The sequence below is a fragment of the Entelurus aequoreus genome, linkage group LG07 (assembly GCF_033978785.1).
Source record: "Entelurus aequoreus isolate RoL-2023_Sb linkage group LG07, RoL_Eaeq_v1.1, whole genome shotgun sequence".
Taxonomy (NCBI): Eukaryota; Metazoa; Chordata; class Actinopteri; order Syngnathiformes; family Syngnathidae; genus Entelurus; species Entelurus aequoreus.
Window position 1 is genome coordinate 3,984,880 of NC_084737.1, and position 15,431 is coordinate 4,000,310.

Here is a 15,431-nt window from a genome sequence, read left to right on the forward strand (position 1 = left end):
TTATTCGGTGCTTGGCCCCACTAAAACAGCACAATTTTAACATGCCTTTTGAAAAGAAAAACATCCATCCATTTTCTACCGCTTGTCCCTTTCGGGGTCGCGGGGGGTGCTGGAGCCTATCTCAGCTGCATTCGGGCGGAAGGCGGGGTACACTCTGGACAAGCACTTTTAGATAATAAATATTCTATACAAAGAATACATTGCAATGTAGTGCAAACTACTACAGTAGTTTTAAGAAGTAATGTAAATGTAATGTGCTGCATTTGCCTGAGGTATCTCCCGCCTGCTACTTCTTCGTCAAACACACCATCAGCAGCTTCTCAATATTTTTATGGGTGAATGTCTGCCGTTGAGATATTATTTTAACGTCATCCTGTAGAAAGGGTAATCTTACAGCAACTCACGATTCAATTCAATTTCGATTCTTGGGGTGACGATTTGATTTATAATCTATTTTCCCTTCAACTCGATTTAACCCGATTCTTACAAGCTATATCATTTGGTATGAACATTTTTATAAAATATTTTCAAAATAGGTTACAGAGCTTCTCTCGGCTGCTGTCGTGTAGCGAGTAAGCGCAGAAATGGTCTAAAAACATTGATTCTTTGAAATGTTTCAATCCATTCAGAACCGTAATAAGAAATGTGATCTGGATGTTATTGGATTTGTTCCAACAGCCTCATCATTCGATGTTGTTGACTGCTTCTGCTTGGTGAGGAGGCTCGTAACCCGAGTTTTTCCTTGTAGCCTAAAGCACAACAATTATCCGAGAGACAGCTTGTATCCCGAAAAGTTCAGAAACGGGGGCACACTTTTTATCTTTTCTGATAAAAAAGTGACTTGTTTACGCTGTATATATAAGCATTTGTATTACAATGTTGGTTTTTAGTAGTGTAAATAAATGTAACCTAGATAACTGGCCTATGGATGATGTCATTCATTCAGGCCATGAATGGATCGCAGCTGGACTGTTCAGTCTGTCTTTGAAGTCATTTCATCTCTCATTCTAGCAGGCCTCGTCAGTCCATGCTCAAAGACTTCGGTAGGATAGATCTAGTCTGTGCGCTTGGTGCTGAACCCCAACTATTGATCCTCTACAGGATAAAAACTTGGGCCTGGAACCAAGCAGACTAGATTTGTCCTGTATATCTGTGAGCATGAACTGAGGAAGTCTGCTCGGACTAGAGCTGTTGAGCTGTTCCCTACGACAAACTGAACAGTCCAGTTGCGATTTATTCAAGGAACCCTTAGTACCTACGTTACTGTTTGATCAGTAGTTTAAGCGCAAGGCTCTCACATTTTTATATAACAGCTCAATTTGTATTGATTTTGGCAGTCTGCTTTGTGAACATGGGTGCCGAAGCTTGGTCCACGTTACCGGCTGTCAGTTTGAACCTTTTTCTAGTGAGGGTTGGACTTTGCCAGGGCTGTCCTTTCTCACCAATTTGTAGGCTCAATCAAGGCATTGAGGGGATCCAGTTAGGCGGCTGCAGAATTGGGTCTCTGCTTTTGGCAGATGATGTGTTCCTGCCGGCTCTCACTGGATCGGTTTACTGCTGAGCATGAAGCGACTGGGATGAGAAGCTGCGAGTCCCTCGTTCCAAGGGATAAGATCCTGCTTCAACTGGAGAAGTTCAAGTACCTTGGGGTCTTGTTCACAAGTGAATGGTTCTTGAGATCGACAGGCGGATCGGTGCGGGGTTCTGCATCGGTCCGTCGTGGTGAAAAGGGAGTTAAGCCAGAAGGCAAAGCTTTCAATTACCAGTCGATTGATGTTCCTACACTCATTTATGGTCATGAGTTGTAGGTAGTGACTGAAATTGCAAGATTAGGATGGTGGCGCCTTAGGGCAGGCTGGACGCGCAGTCAAGATAGGGTGAGAAGCTCTATCATTCGGGAGGAACTCTTGAGTAAAAACCCTTGCTCTTCCACATTGAGAGGAGCCAGATGAGGTGGCTCAGGCATCTGGTCAGAGGACGTCTGACCGCGAGGAGGCTTCGGAGAAGACCCAGGACACGTTGGAGACTATATCTCTCTGGGAACACCTTGGGAGGTGTTGAGGAGAGGAAAGTCTTGGGTTAGGCTGCTGCGCTCGTGACCCGACCTCAGATAAGCACAAGTAGATAGATTCGTACAAGACCAACACACATCTCCACGGATTCCTTGCCAAGTTTTTAAATGTGAACCCACAGAAGTGACCAGTTTCAGGCAGTCTTTCTCCAACAATACACAGTCATGACCACCATGTTTCTCTATTTTATTGGAATCTTCTGAGGACTATTTGGCTAACCTGGGGGTCCGTCTAAGAAATGAATGGTTTTATTCCCTGAAGCAGACATAGGTGAGTGCTCCAAGACTCACATGGCCATCGGTAGCGTACTAGTTCACATAGCGGACTCACACAGTAAGATCAATCAATTCACCATACAAATGATCCAAGGTGTAGACATCGCCATGACAACATTCAGTCTTCATGTGGTAAAAAATGGTCTGCTGGCTATCCGCATGACTTTGTATGTGTTGAGTCCTGGAGAATCGAAACCTGGCGACACACCTTTCTTGTTGAAGAGGTAGAAATTAAAGAGTTGTCTGTCTTGTGTCTCCAGCGAGACCGAGGCACTGTTTAACTTTAATTGACAAGGGTATGGGCTCTTCAACACCACTCTGAACACCCTGTCCTGCAGGTACTCAAGTCTGAGGGTTTGGTATTTGGATGGAAGACTTTTCTCCACCTGTGGTCCAAACTGCTGCATGACCAGCGCTCCATCTGATCCCGTTTTAATCTCATAGAAAGTCATATTCTTGTAAGTGAAAAAGCCAATATAAGGAGCCGGGTCAGGCGGTGGTCTAGGAATCCGTTCAGCATCCCTAAATGCGCCTTCCACGGCAGGAAGGAGGTGGCTGTAGATCAGGCTCACCAAATCCTTGTCCGAAGGTCGAACTCCGGCCATCAGGATCACCAGTCCCAATTTAAGCCGTGGCACAAGAGAGAGAGTGGCTGCATAGCCGTCCAAGTCGCCATCCTTTCTTACCACATCATAGCCCAGTTGCTGGTTGATCTCCCAGGGCGTGCCTGTGTAGTTGGCAAAGTAGCCCCTCTGGCACTGGAAAACCAGGGCCAGCATTGTGTTCAGAGTGTCCTTTCGGAGAAGCGTCCTGCTGTGTGAGCCCAGGAGGGCCATCATAAGTTTGGCCATGTCAGCAGTCGTGGAGTACATCTGACCCGCGGGCCGATACCAGCCCAAGTTGTAAAGGGGGGCGGGCTCACCATTGCTGTAGACACCCACCGCCATCTGCCTCCGGATCATTGGACTCATGTCGAAACCAGTGTTCTTCATGCCCAGCTGAGCCAAAATATTGTGAAAAAGCCACTTCTCAAAGTCCATTCCGGTCAGTTTGTGGGCCAGGACGTTGGCCAGTAAGGAGAAGGCAACATTGCTGTAGTGGCATCTGGGAGTGAAGACAGAACTCGTCAAATGACGCAACATCACAGCTTTCAACTGCCTTACTTTGTTCCAGGGTCCGCAACAAGGACATCATCTCGTAACAAATTAATGGCTGCTTGTGTGTCTCCACTCCAGAGGAGATTAGTTGACCTTAATCTGCGCGGTAATCCTGTAGGAAAAAAAGGAAATCACATCACCTTTTTGACCTCACGGCTCAACTTTTCCACTACAGGGGGCCCGGGACCGACCCCAATATTAACACTGATTTATAAATCTTACTCTTGACTTTTAGTGTGTGTTACATTAATGCTTACAACCACAGATATATACAGTAGATACGTCAACGTGCCTATGTGGCGGCCATTTTGGTAGGGGGCCTCTTTCCCATTTAATGCCATGCCATTCAGTGCGTTGTATATTAAAAACAAATCAAAACTTGCGCATTTCTCAATCGTTTTTCATGCGGTCTACTTTATTGACAACATAAAAACTCAAATCTAAATCTTACCTATGAGAGATTATTCTTAATGTCCTTGTTTCAACAGTACATCATATTTTATGCAGTAGGAGTGGGAATCTGGGGGGACCTTCGATCTGATTCCGGATGTCACGAAATTGATTCAGAATCGATCCTCGATTCAAACCGTTTCTCGCAATGCATTATTTGGTCGTACACAATATAATACAACTTTTTCAAAACAGGTTACAAGCTAGAAAATATATTTTTGGTTGCATTGAGATGGCCTAAAAATGTCCTAACAGTTGAATTGAAAAAGAAAACAACAACAACAAAAATAAAATATATATATATATAGATATACTTACTGTGTATATATTACACACAGTCGCGATCAAAAGTGGACATACACTTGTAGAAATGATTGGAAACTCAAGACAGCCATGACATGATGTTCTTTACAACTCTTATTTTTTTGTGATGTAGTGATTGGAGCACATACTTGTTGGTGACAAAAAACATTCATGAAGTTTGCTTCTTTTATGACTTTATTATGGGTCTACTGAAAATGTGAGGGTCAAAAGTATACATACATCAATGTTAATATTTGCTTACATGTCCCTTGGCAAGTTTACCTGCAATAAGGCGCTTTTGGTAGCCATCCACAAGCTTCTGCTTGAATTTTTGACCACTAAATTGGTGCAGTTCAGCTAAATGTGTTGCTTTTTTGACATGGACTTGTTTCTTCAGCATTGTCCACACCTTTAAGTCAGGACTTTGGGAAGGCCATTCTAAAACCTTCATTCTAGCCTGATTTAGCCATTCCTTTACCACTTTTGAGGTGTGTTTGGGGTCATTGTCCTGTTGGAACACCCAACTGCGCCCAAGACCCAACCTCCGGGCTGATGATTTTAGCTTGTCCTGAACAATTTGGAGCTAATCCTCCTTTTTCATTGTCCCATTTAAAGCACCAGTTCCATTGGCAGCAAAAAAAGGCCCAGAGCATAATACTACCACCACCGCTCCGCCGCTCCCAGTCTGTGGAACGCTCTCCCTGACCACCTGAGGGCACCACAGACTGTGGATGCTTTTAAAAAAGGCTTAAAAACCCTTCTTTTTAAAAAGGCCTTTTTATAGATATATGCATACTAGTTATAGCTATTAGGCTGTTCTAGTTTTTATTTTTTTATTATCTTTTTATTATTTATTATTTTTTTAATACACTGTAGCACTTTGAGGTTGTTTGCTCAATGTTATGTGCTTTTTTTTTTACAAATAAAATCTATTATTATTACCATGCTTGACGGTAGGCATGGTGTTCCTGGGATTAAATAAAGGCCTCACCTTTTCTCTTCCCAACGTATTGCTGGGTATTGTGGCCAAACAGCTCCATTTTTGTTTCATCATATGTGAATGTATATATACGTGTGTGTGTATATATCTATATATATTAATATATATATAGATATATACAGTATATATATGTGTGTGTGTATGTATGTGTATATATATATATATATGGCATTGTTGATGTCTTGGTTCCTGCACCATCTACAACGATGGAGTACCTTGGCACGTTGTCCCTTCTAGCTAAGAGGAGCGTGACATATCTAGTTACTGGATATCTGGAAAGTTAGCGCCCGCTAGCATAAAGGTTGCAAAGTGTAAAGGAAGGTTGTGTGGCGTTACCAGAGAGATGGCTGGCCATCCTTCGCAAAGTAATTGCAGGTCTTTTGAAGGTGGCTGCTGACTCAGCACTTCTTCCCAGAGGATTCTTGATGTTGAAGTTGTCTGCATACTTCTCCACAGAGTCATCTAGAGAGCCCACAAGTCCTTCTTCCCACAGCTTGTACAACATCAGAGTGGGAAAGATCTTGGAGAGGCTTGCTATTCTGCAGAGGTAATCATTTCATCGCTTTATTAAGAAGGTGTTAAATCAGCAAGGACATTGATTTGAAATCACATCCATACCATGTTTTGTTTTCCGGGTATTTTATTCTGAAAGAATAAAATATCCGAAACTAGCTAAATGAGTTGCAGGGGAAGGACGGAGGTCAACTGGTTCTGTGTTAAGGTGAGGTTATTTTTGCTGTGATATTGCTGTAGTAATTGGTGGGATTAGGGATGAACCAAATCAAAAAAATCATGTCACGATTATTGTCACTAAAATGATAATAGTTGTCATTGTTATCACAATATTGTTGCATGTGCTCAAAAGGTACTTATACACACTTATAACAAGGTTTTATATATATAAAAAGAAATATGTTGCATAATATTCTGGTTACTTAAGAGCCATATTATTTTTGGGGCATTTAAATATTTTTAACTTGTTCCATTTTAATTCGTAAATGTTAGTTTTTTTTTATAAGGAAAAAAATGGTGTGTTTTTTTGATTGATTGATTGAAACTTTTATTAGTAGATTGCACAGTACAGTACATATTCCGTACAATTGACCACTAAATGGTAACACCCCAATAAGTTTTTCAACTTGTTTAAGTCAGGGTCCACGTTAATCAATTCATGTTGGGTACATTTCGTCCGGCTTATGTGGCGTCACGCAATTTTACTTGGACCTACTCAGTGGCCTAGTGGTTAGAGTGTCCGCCCTGAGATGGGTAGGTCGTGAGTTCAAACCCCGGCCAAATCATACCAAAGACTATAAAAATGGGAGCCATTACCTCCCTGCTTGGCACTCAGCATCAAGGCTTGGAATTGGGGGTTCAATCACCAAAAATGACGTTCACCCTCCCAAATACATTTCCCCAAAAAATTAGACTTATACTCCAGTGCGACTTATATATGTTTTTTTTTCTTCTTTATTATGCATTTTTGACCGGTGCGACTTATACTCCGAAAAATACGGTATATAATTATTTTAATTGGATATCAACAGTATGTAAAAGTTGGACTCCTATTTTGTTTACTTGCGTGACAACCTTAAAGTTTTGTAATCAATCAGAAATATCAAGCAGCTAAAATGCACTAAACGTTGATAAGTGTGGAGTGTTTTTGCATTTTTCCCATCATGCTTTGTAATGGGTGTGATTTGGAATTTTTGTATGGTGGATGGACGTTTTTTATAATGTCCACAAAGTTCAGTGAGCGGGTTGTGTCATGTGACCTTGTCTGTTGACAATTTGTGTTGGTTGGAATTTTTTTTTCCTGCACCATGACTAGGGGAGGTTGTTTGCACTAGGTCAGAGAAGTATATGCTGCGCTTACATCTAGTTAGAGTATAATCAAAGGGTACTGACCTGAATTACCTTTGTTATTCACTAGATGGCGACATACTAACATCAGAATTGTCAAAACTATTCAAATGAGTGCAATCTCTCTGTGGGTAAGATTCCTTATCAGTTAAAAACAAGTTAAAGTAGCAATGATTGTCACACACACACTAGGTGTGGTGAAATGATTCTCTGCATTTGACCCATCACTCTTGATCACCCAGGGCCAAATTGAAGACTTCCCCTGCTTAAGAGTAAGTAAAAAGTAGTCATCAAAATGATTACTTGAGTAAGAGTAAATAGCTGGTAAACAAAAATACTCCTGTACTACTGAGTATTTGGTGAGTAGCATCTGATTGATTTAGTAGCTATTTTTGAATGGTACTTATACTTCAAGCGTAGTTTTCACTATGGAAAGCACTTCGAGTCATTAGAGAAAAGCGCTATATAAATATCATTCACTTCACCCTGACAACTTCAAGAGTGTGCTGGCTGCTGAGTTGGCTTTTAGCTCAGTGGTCAGCACACTCGCCCCCTGTACGGAATGCAGTAAAAAGGCAAGGGGCCTGAAACCATTGTGTTAGATTGGTGCCGTGACCCGGATTAAAGTGGTTTAGGAGGCGTGGTGTCCAAAAACATTTTTTTTAGATGAATTACTATTCTTATTTGTAATGATTCTTTATCGATTCAAAAGTCAATTTATTTTTCCAAAATGTCCTGTCCAGCCACTCCGACAAATCATATAGTAGATGTAGATGATCTATATCTGCTGTACACATTGACTTTAGAAAAGAGAAGTGTTGGATTCTTCTCTTCTTGCCTTATTTGTATTTGACTTTATTAAATGTTTGGCTAGGATTTTATCAAATAAAACCAGTTTTCTTTGAAGTAATATAGTAATTGACCAGAGCTGTTTATCTATTTTATGAAGGACTGTAGTTGATCATAGAACTGGCACCCAATGTTATTAAAAAAGTATAGATTTTGTCAATGTAACAAAGTAAAAGTAACGTATAAAATATCCAAGTATAAATAAATGTAGCCATCGGAATGAAGGTCAATGTAACAAAATAAAAGTAACGTGTAAAATATCCAAGTATAAATCAATGTAGCGTACAACTCTTTGTTTGCATTGTGCGGCACAACTTTTATGTGGTAACAGTTCCGCCCCCTACAAAGGTGTGCTCACCTGTACACTGTGTGCTCATGGGGCGGGGCTGATGTCTGCTCGCTGATGTTCTTCTTTCCAAAATTACCCAGCCATAGAACCGAGTCATTTAAAACTAGAATAGCAGACAGCGCTGGACGCTTGGTGGCGTCCACACTGCTACTCAGGAGGACATCAACCTGTCGGGGAAACAACAATTGCAGTAAGAATATTTAATAACAACAATTGAAGTAAGAATATTTAATAACAACAATTGCAGTAAGAATATTTAATAACAATTGCAGTAAGAATATTTAATAACAACAATTGAAGTAAGAATATTTAATAACAACAATTGCAGTAAGAATATTTAATAACAATTGCAGTAAGAATATTTAATAACAACAATTGCAGTAAGAATATTTAATAACAACAATTGAAGTAAGAATATTTAATAACAACAATTGCAGTAAGAATATTTAATAACAATTGCAGTAAGAATATTTAATAACAACAATTGAAGTAAGAATATTTAATAACAACAATTGCAGTAAGAATATTTAATAACAATTGCAGTAAGAATATTTAATAACAACAATTGAAGTAAGAATATTTAATAACAACAATTGCAGTAAGAATATTTAATAACAATTGCTGTAAGAATATTTAATAACAATTGCAGTAAGAATATTTAATAACAACAATTGAAGTAAGAATATTTAATAACAATTGAAGTAAGAATATTTAATAACAACAATTGCAGTAAGAATATTTAATAACAACAATTGCAGTAAGAATATTTAATAACAATTGAAGTAAGAATATTTAATAACAACAATTGCAGTAAGAATATTTAATAACAACAATTGCAGTAAGAATATTTAATAACAACAATTGAAGTAAGAATATTTAATAACAACAATTGCAGTAAGAATATTTAATAACAATTGCTGTAAGAATATTTAACAACAATTGAAGTAAGAATATTTAATAACAACAATTGCAGTAAGAATATTTAATAACAATTGCAGTAAGAATATTTAATAACAACAATTGCAATAAAAATATTTAATAACAACAATTGAAGTAAGAATATTTAATAACAACAATTGCAGTAAGAATATTTAATAACAATTGCAGTAAGAATATTTAATAACAACAATTGCAGTAAGAATATTTAATAACAACAATTGCAGTAAGAATATTTAATAACAATTGCTGTAAGAATGTTTAATAACAATTGCAGTAAGAATATTTAATAACAACAATTGAAGTAAGAATATTTAATAACAATTGAAGTAAGAATATTTAATAACAACAATTGCAGTAAGAATATTTAATAACAACAATTGCAGTAAGAATATTTAATAACAATTGAAGTAAGAATATTTAATAACAACAATTGCAGTAAGAATATTTAATAACAACAATTGCAGTAAGAATATTTAATAACAACAATTGAAGTAAGAATATTTAATAACAACAATTGCAGTAAGAATATTTAATAACAATTGCTGTAAGAATATTTAACAACAATTGAAGTAAGAATATTTAATAACAACAATTGCAGTAAGAATATTTAATAACAATTGCAGTAAGAATATTTAATAACAATTGCAGTAAGAATATTTAATAACAACAATTGCAGTAAAAATATTTAATAACAACAATTGAAGTAAGAATATTTAATAACAACAATTGCAGTAAGAATATTTAATAACAATTGAAGTAAAAATATTTAATAACAAAAATTGCAGTAAGAATATTTAATAACAACAATTGCAGTAAGAATATTTAATAACAACAATTGCAGTAAGAATATTTAATAACAACAATTGCAGTAAGAGTATTTAATAACAATTGCAGTAAGAATATTTAATAACAACAATTGCAGTAGGAATATTTAATAACAATTGAAGTAAAAATATTTAATAACAAAAATTGCAGTAAGAATATTTAATAACAACAATTGCAGTAAGAATATTTAATAACAACAATTGCAGTAAGAATATTTAATAACAACAATTGCAGTAAGAGTATTTAATAACAATTGCAGTAAGAATATTTAATAACAACAATTGCAGTAAGAATATTTAATAACAACAATTGCAGTAAGAATATTTAACAACAATTGCAGTAAGAATATTTAATAACAACAATTGCAGTAAGAATATTTAATAACAATTGCAGTAAGAATATTTAATAACAATAAAAGGTCAGTCACCTTCTCTAAAGCCACCCTCAAGGACAGGATGGGATGTTTGAGGGGCAGAGGCTCAGGGTAACGTGGGCACATGTCTTCAGCTGCTGCTTCTCTCAGCTCCTCTTCTGGGTTCAAAAACAACAAACAAAGACTACAACTTTTAGTTTTTGAGTTGGTCACAGTCGTGTCGAAGCCCACATTTTCCACCGAGAGTGTTAGAATAATTGTATCTAAGTTATCACAAAACGTTGTGTTTCGATGAGTTCCCGGCGAGCAGACAAAAGCTGTCTTTGATCCTACCGAGAAGAAGGCTTGTAAAACTCCACTGTGTAGGATGGGAAGCAGCATGAAGGTGTTCGGTTTCTTTGATGTATTGTAATCCACAGAAAGATTTTGTCTTGACCCGAGAACTACAAAGCGAAGAGGAAGCAGGACCTGACTCCCCTCAAGGCACCTCTTCTTTGAAGGGTTTTACGACCTTTTCTTTGAACTGTTCTGTAACCAAAGGCAATGGCTGTTTATGACCCCCTTCCCTTAGAAACAGCTGTTGCCTTGTAATCAGGGAAAGTCCAAATAAAAGAGGAGGCGTACAATCTTTCGTCAGAGCGTGGTGACACTGTACAAGCCAAATTGAATTCTGTCTCTGTTTGATTCCTTGCTTCTTGTCTTGTTTAATAGATGTCATCAGTTTGGAACCTGACAGAGAGCCACATATTGAACAATCTAAGGAATGGTGAGCCATTATGATATTTTTTCTTTTGTACATACAGTATGGAACAAGTTACATACATTTTTATAGCAGTGGCGTTCAAAGTGATGATTTGTTGACTGCAAAAAATACTAACTTTAAATCTTTCATCACTCTACAAATGTCCTTTTATACAGAGATTGAACACTTTTGAAAGCAGTATTGGCCTTTTTTTCCCCACAGAAGCTAGTAAGCCTGTGCCAGTTTTGTGTAATCCTGCTGCAGATACCTCAAGTCAGCCCTGGAGCCAAGGACACCTTGGTCAAGGTGTAACTGTAAGACACCACGGTAAAGGTTACCTGTCTTCATCTTGGGGATTCTATATTGCCAAATGAAGCAGCAGGTCATAACCACGGAGAGCAAGAAGAAGACCACCATGCCCAACATGGTCCACTTCACCTTCATCCTGTCTGTCAAAGCTGGGCGTGGATAGACGGGGCAATCTGAAAAAAGGTGAGGCAATCAATGTAATTGTTCATGCAAAATACATCATTTGGCTTACCAAGGACAAGACGGCACGTTTCATTGTCTTCTTCATCCTTCACGTAGCTGCTCTATATTCTTTACGACCCATCCTGGAGTCCCATGCTGCCACCTCTCCTTTGCACCTAATCTTCTCTGTGATCCTCGTGATGCTCTTTACAACTCTGCGGTGACGTCCTAATCTTCAAGCTGCACTGTCAGATGCACCGAGGGCCTCTGGGCTGCAGTGCAATACCAAGGAAGGAGAGGAAGGCCATATATGGTATGAAATAAGTTTATTTCGGTCATATAACCATTTTGTGTAAAAGTTTAACAGTACATATTATACATATTTAACAATCATACACATTTACACACAAAAATAAAAGAAAAAGAATGACCGAAAAAGGAATAGGCTGAAGCCAAAGCTTATATTTGCCTATCCTATACCTTCACTGAAAATAAGATTTCCTGGAACATCACAAATCAATGGGATGAAAGTAATGTTTACTATATTTCCATTAGGGATGTCCGATAATGGCTTTTTGCCGATATCCGATATTCCGATATTGTCCAACTCTTTAATTACCGATACCGATATCAACCGATACCGATATCAACCGATATATACAGTCGTGGAATTAACACATTATTATGCCTAATTTGGACAACCAGGTATGGTGAAGATAAGGTACTTTTAAAACAATTAATAAAATAAAATAAGATAAATACATTAAAAACATTTTCTTGAATAAAAAAGAAAGTAAAACAATACAAAAACAGTTACATAGAAACTAGTAATGAATGAAAATGAGTACAATTAAGTGTTAAAGGTTAGTACTATTAGTGGAGCAGCAGCACGCACAATCATGTGTGCTTACGGACTGTATCCCTTGCAGACTGTGTTGATATATATTGATATATAATGTAGGAAGCAGAATATTAATAACAGAAAGAAACAACCCTTTTGTGTGAATGAGTGTGAATGGGGGAGGGAGGTTTTTTGAGTTGGTGCACTAATTGTAAGTGTATCTTGTGTTTTTTATGTGGATTTAATTAAAAAACAAAACAAAAACAAACAAAAACGATACGATAATAAAAAAAACGATACCGATAATTTCCGATATTACATTTTAACGCATTTATCGGCCGATAATATCGGCAGGCCGATATTATCGGACATCTCTTTTTTTTTTTTTTTTTAATAATGTCCTGCCCAGCTTCTGGGGCAAATCATATAGCAGATGTAGATGCCCATATCGGCTGTTCACATTGACTTTACAAAAGAGAAGTGTAGGATACTTCTCTTGTTGCCTTACTTGTATTTTGACTTTATTAAATGTATTTATATTATCATTTGGTGCAGCCGGGCCGGAGCAGGAGGGGATAGAAAGAGAGAAAAAGGAAGACAGAGGGGGGAATTGTGGGGACAAGAGGGGGATTAGACAGAGAGACAAACACAACAACAACAACAACAGAGCAACATCAGCAAATACGACATGTACAAATATGATGGTAAAAGTAATAGCAAATAAGCTGTTAGCGAAAATTTTAAAAAAAATACAGAAATGACAATGAGCATTATTACACTACAAATGGAGCAATATGAATACCAATAGAAATAGTGCTATTGATAATAAACAATACCAGTACTTTACCTTTATTATCAACAATACAATTGTTCAAATGCAACAATACATATACGTAATGATAACTTGAGATACGAAAGAATGCAGAAAAATGGAGGGGAAGAAAGACAAGCAACCTTATTATCGGACATCTCTAATTTCCATCCATCCATCCATTTTCTACTGCTTATTCCCTTCGGGGTGGCGGGGGGCGCTGGAGCCTTGTTACTATATTTCATCATTTTCAATTATTTCACCTTTCAAGGTTTTCTTAAACCTTAATACCTTAAAACCTTAGTACGGATAGTCAACTGGCCAAATGTGGCCTGGGAATGACAATCAGACATTTAACATCTTTTCAGCAAATTACACTGGAAAAACCTCACAATCTCATCATGTATTTCTCATTTCTAGTCAAAATAGTCACAATCCCATGATTAGTCATTTTCAGCGAGACATAAGGACTTGTTTTTAGGCAACAGATCTTCTGAGGAAAGAAAACACAACTTTTGAGCATCACAAGTTTGTTATAAGACACAATACTAGTGAATGAAGCTAATAGGTTTTATTTGCTCATTTCAAGCTCACTGTTAAGTTCTCAAAGCTCAACTATAATGTCGTATGTCAAGAAATCTTAGCAAGACAATTTCGACTGGTTTGTTTTCATTTGCAAATTTTTTTTTATTATTGCTAGTTGATTTAAAAAACATTCATAATAAATTTAGTCAAAGTACTTTAGCGCAATATAATTGTAAATGTATTTTTTAATTATTCATGAATATCTTCTTATGCGGTATATTTGATTAGTACTTATTTTCTGATCAGCCTGACCTAAGCCGAAAGTTTGTTTTAAATAAATAATATTTGTGATTAACACATGCTTTGATATCATTTGACAAGGTTGTCAACTAAGTAGGTTAAATATAATTATTGGATATGTTAAAAAGCAAGAGTAAGATTAGTCATTGTTAATATGGGCCCCTCTGTAGTGGAAAAGTTGGGCCCCGAAGTCAAAAAGGTTAAGAATCCCTGGCCTACTGGGCAGTATATGGTAAGATAAGTAAATATTAACAGGACGTAATGAAAAAATCCATCAAAATTGTTGATTTGAACTGTATCTGAAGGGCGTTCCACTCCATTCCTGTTAGTGTCGGTCATAGCTCGTAAAGTGGGTGCTGACTTTTAACTTTGAAAAAAAAAAATTGCAATAGCTTATTTTTTAAATTAAACACCAATGTTTTAAACATCTACCTATCGAGCTTTCTCGCCATGTATACTTTATATTCCATCTATATTCTTTTTTTTATTCCATAGACATACAGTACTATCAATGACATGAAAGAGTCAAAGAAGAAGAAGAAGAACATCTGTCCTTTCATCCTGGACAATATTCATGACAAATTTGTGCTTTGTTTTAAAGATGTGCTACTTGGATTTACACTGTATGAGTAGAATGACAAAACAATTGAAAAGGAATTTTACCTTTGCAACCTCATTGTACTACAAATATAAATGTAAGTTTCTCCATACCCGACCTGTTTTTTGTGCCTTTAAAAAAGAATTAGAACTTTACTTTAAAACGCTTTCTAACCTCTAACTACCAAAAAGCTGTGAAAACGATGACGCTGTGTTCCAAATTTAAATTATTTACTGAAATTGTGTGAGCCTATGGCTTTGCACTTAGTTATATATATATATATATATATATATATATATATATATATATATATATATATATATATATATATATATATATATATATATATATTGCATTCTATTTTAGTTACTTTATTGAGTTTACTGCATTCTATTTTAGTTACTTTATTGAGTTTACAACCTCTGGCGCTGTTTTGTACTGTTCTTGTACTTATTTTGATTATTATTTCTCAATTGTTTGTAAATGTTGCAATTTATAAATAAAGGTTTATAAAATTAAAAAAAAAAAAAAAGAAGATCTGTAGAGGAGGAAGAAGAAGAAGTGCCTTTAAAAAATAATTAGAACTCTACATTAAAACACTCTCTACCTCCAACAACCAAAAAGCTGTGAAAACTATGATGCTGTGTTCCAAATTTAAATTATTTACTGAAATTGTGTGAGCCTATGGCTT

The 15,431-nt window shown here is 36.7% G+C and overlaps 1 protein-coding gene across 7 annotated transcripts; it reads right to left on the reverse strand.

The window, feature by feature from the left end:
• Positions 1-1,845: 1,845 nt before the first annotated feature.
• Positions 1,846-11,855, reverse strand: lactbl1a (lactamase, beta-like 1a). Of its 7 annotated transcripts, none has more exons than XM_062052395.1 (7): positions 11,633-11,855; positions 11,533-11,552; positions 10,507-10,610; positions 8,325-8,482; positions 5,594-5,796; positions 3,511-3,616; positions 1,847-3,451 (listed from the first exon to the last, which is right to left on the reverse strand). In XM_062052395.1, the coding sequence occupies exons 2-7, from the start codon at positions 11,540-11,542 to the stop codon at positions 2,473-2,475; spliced, it is 1,560 nt and encodes a 519-aa protein (XP_061908379.1). In that variant the 5' UTR covers positions 11,543-11,552; positions 11,633-11,855; the 3' UTR covers positions 1,847-2,472. The 7 variants fall into 7 exon arrangements, with proteins under 7 accessions (XP_061908374.1, XP_061908376.1, XP_061908375.1 ...); XM_062052394.1 differs by having other exon boundaries at positions 11,533-11,676; positions 11,736-11,851; XM_062052390.1 differs by having other exon boundaries at positions 1,846-3,451; positions 10,507-11,552.
• Positions 11,856-15,431: the final 3,576 nt, after the last annotated feature.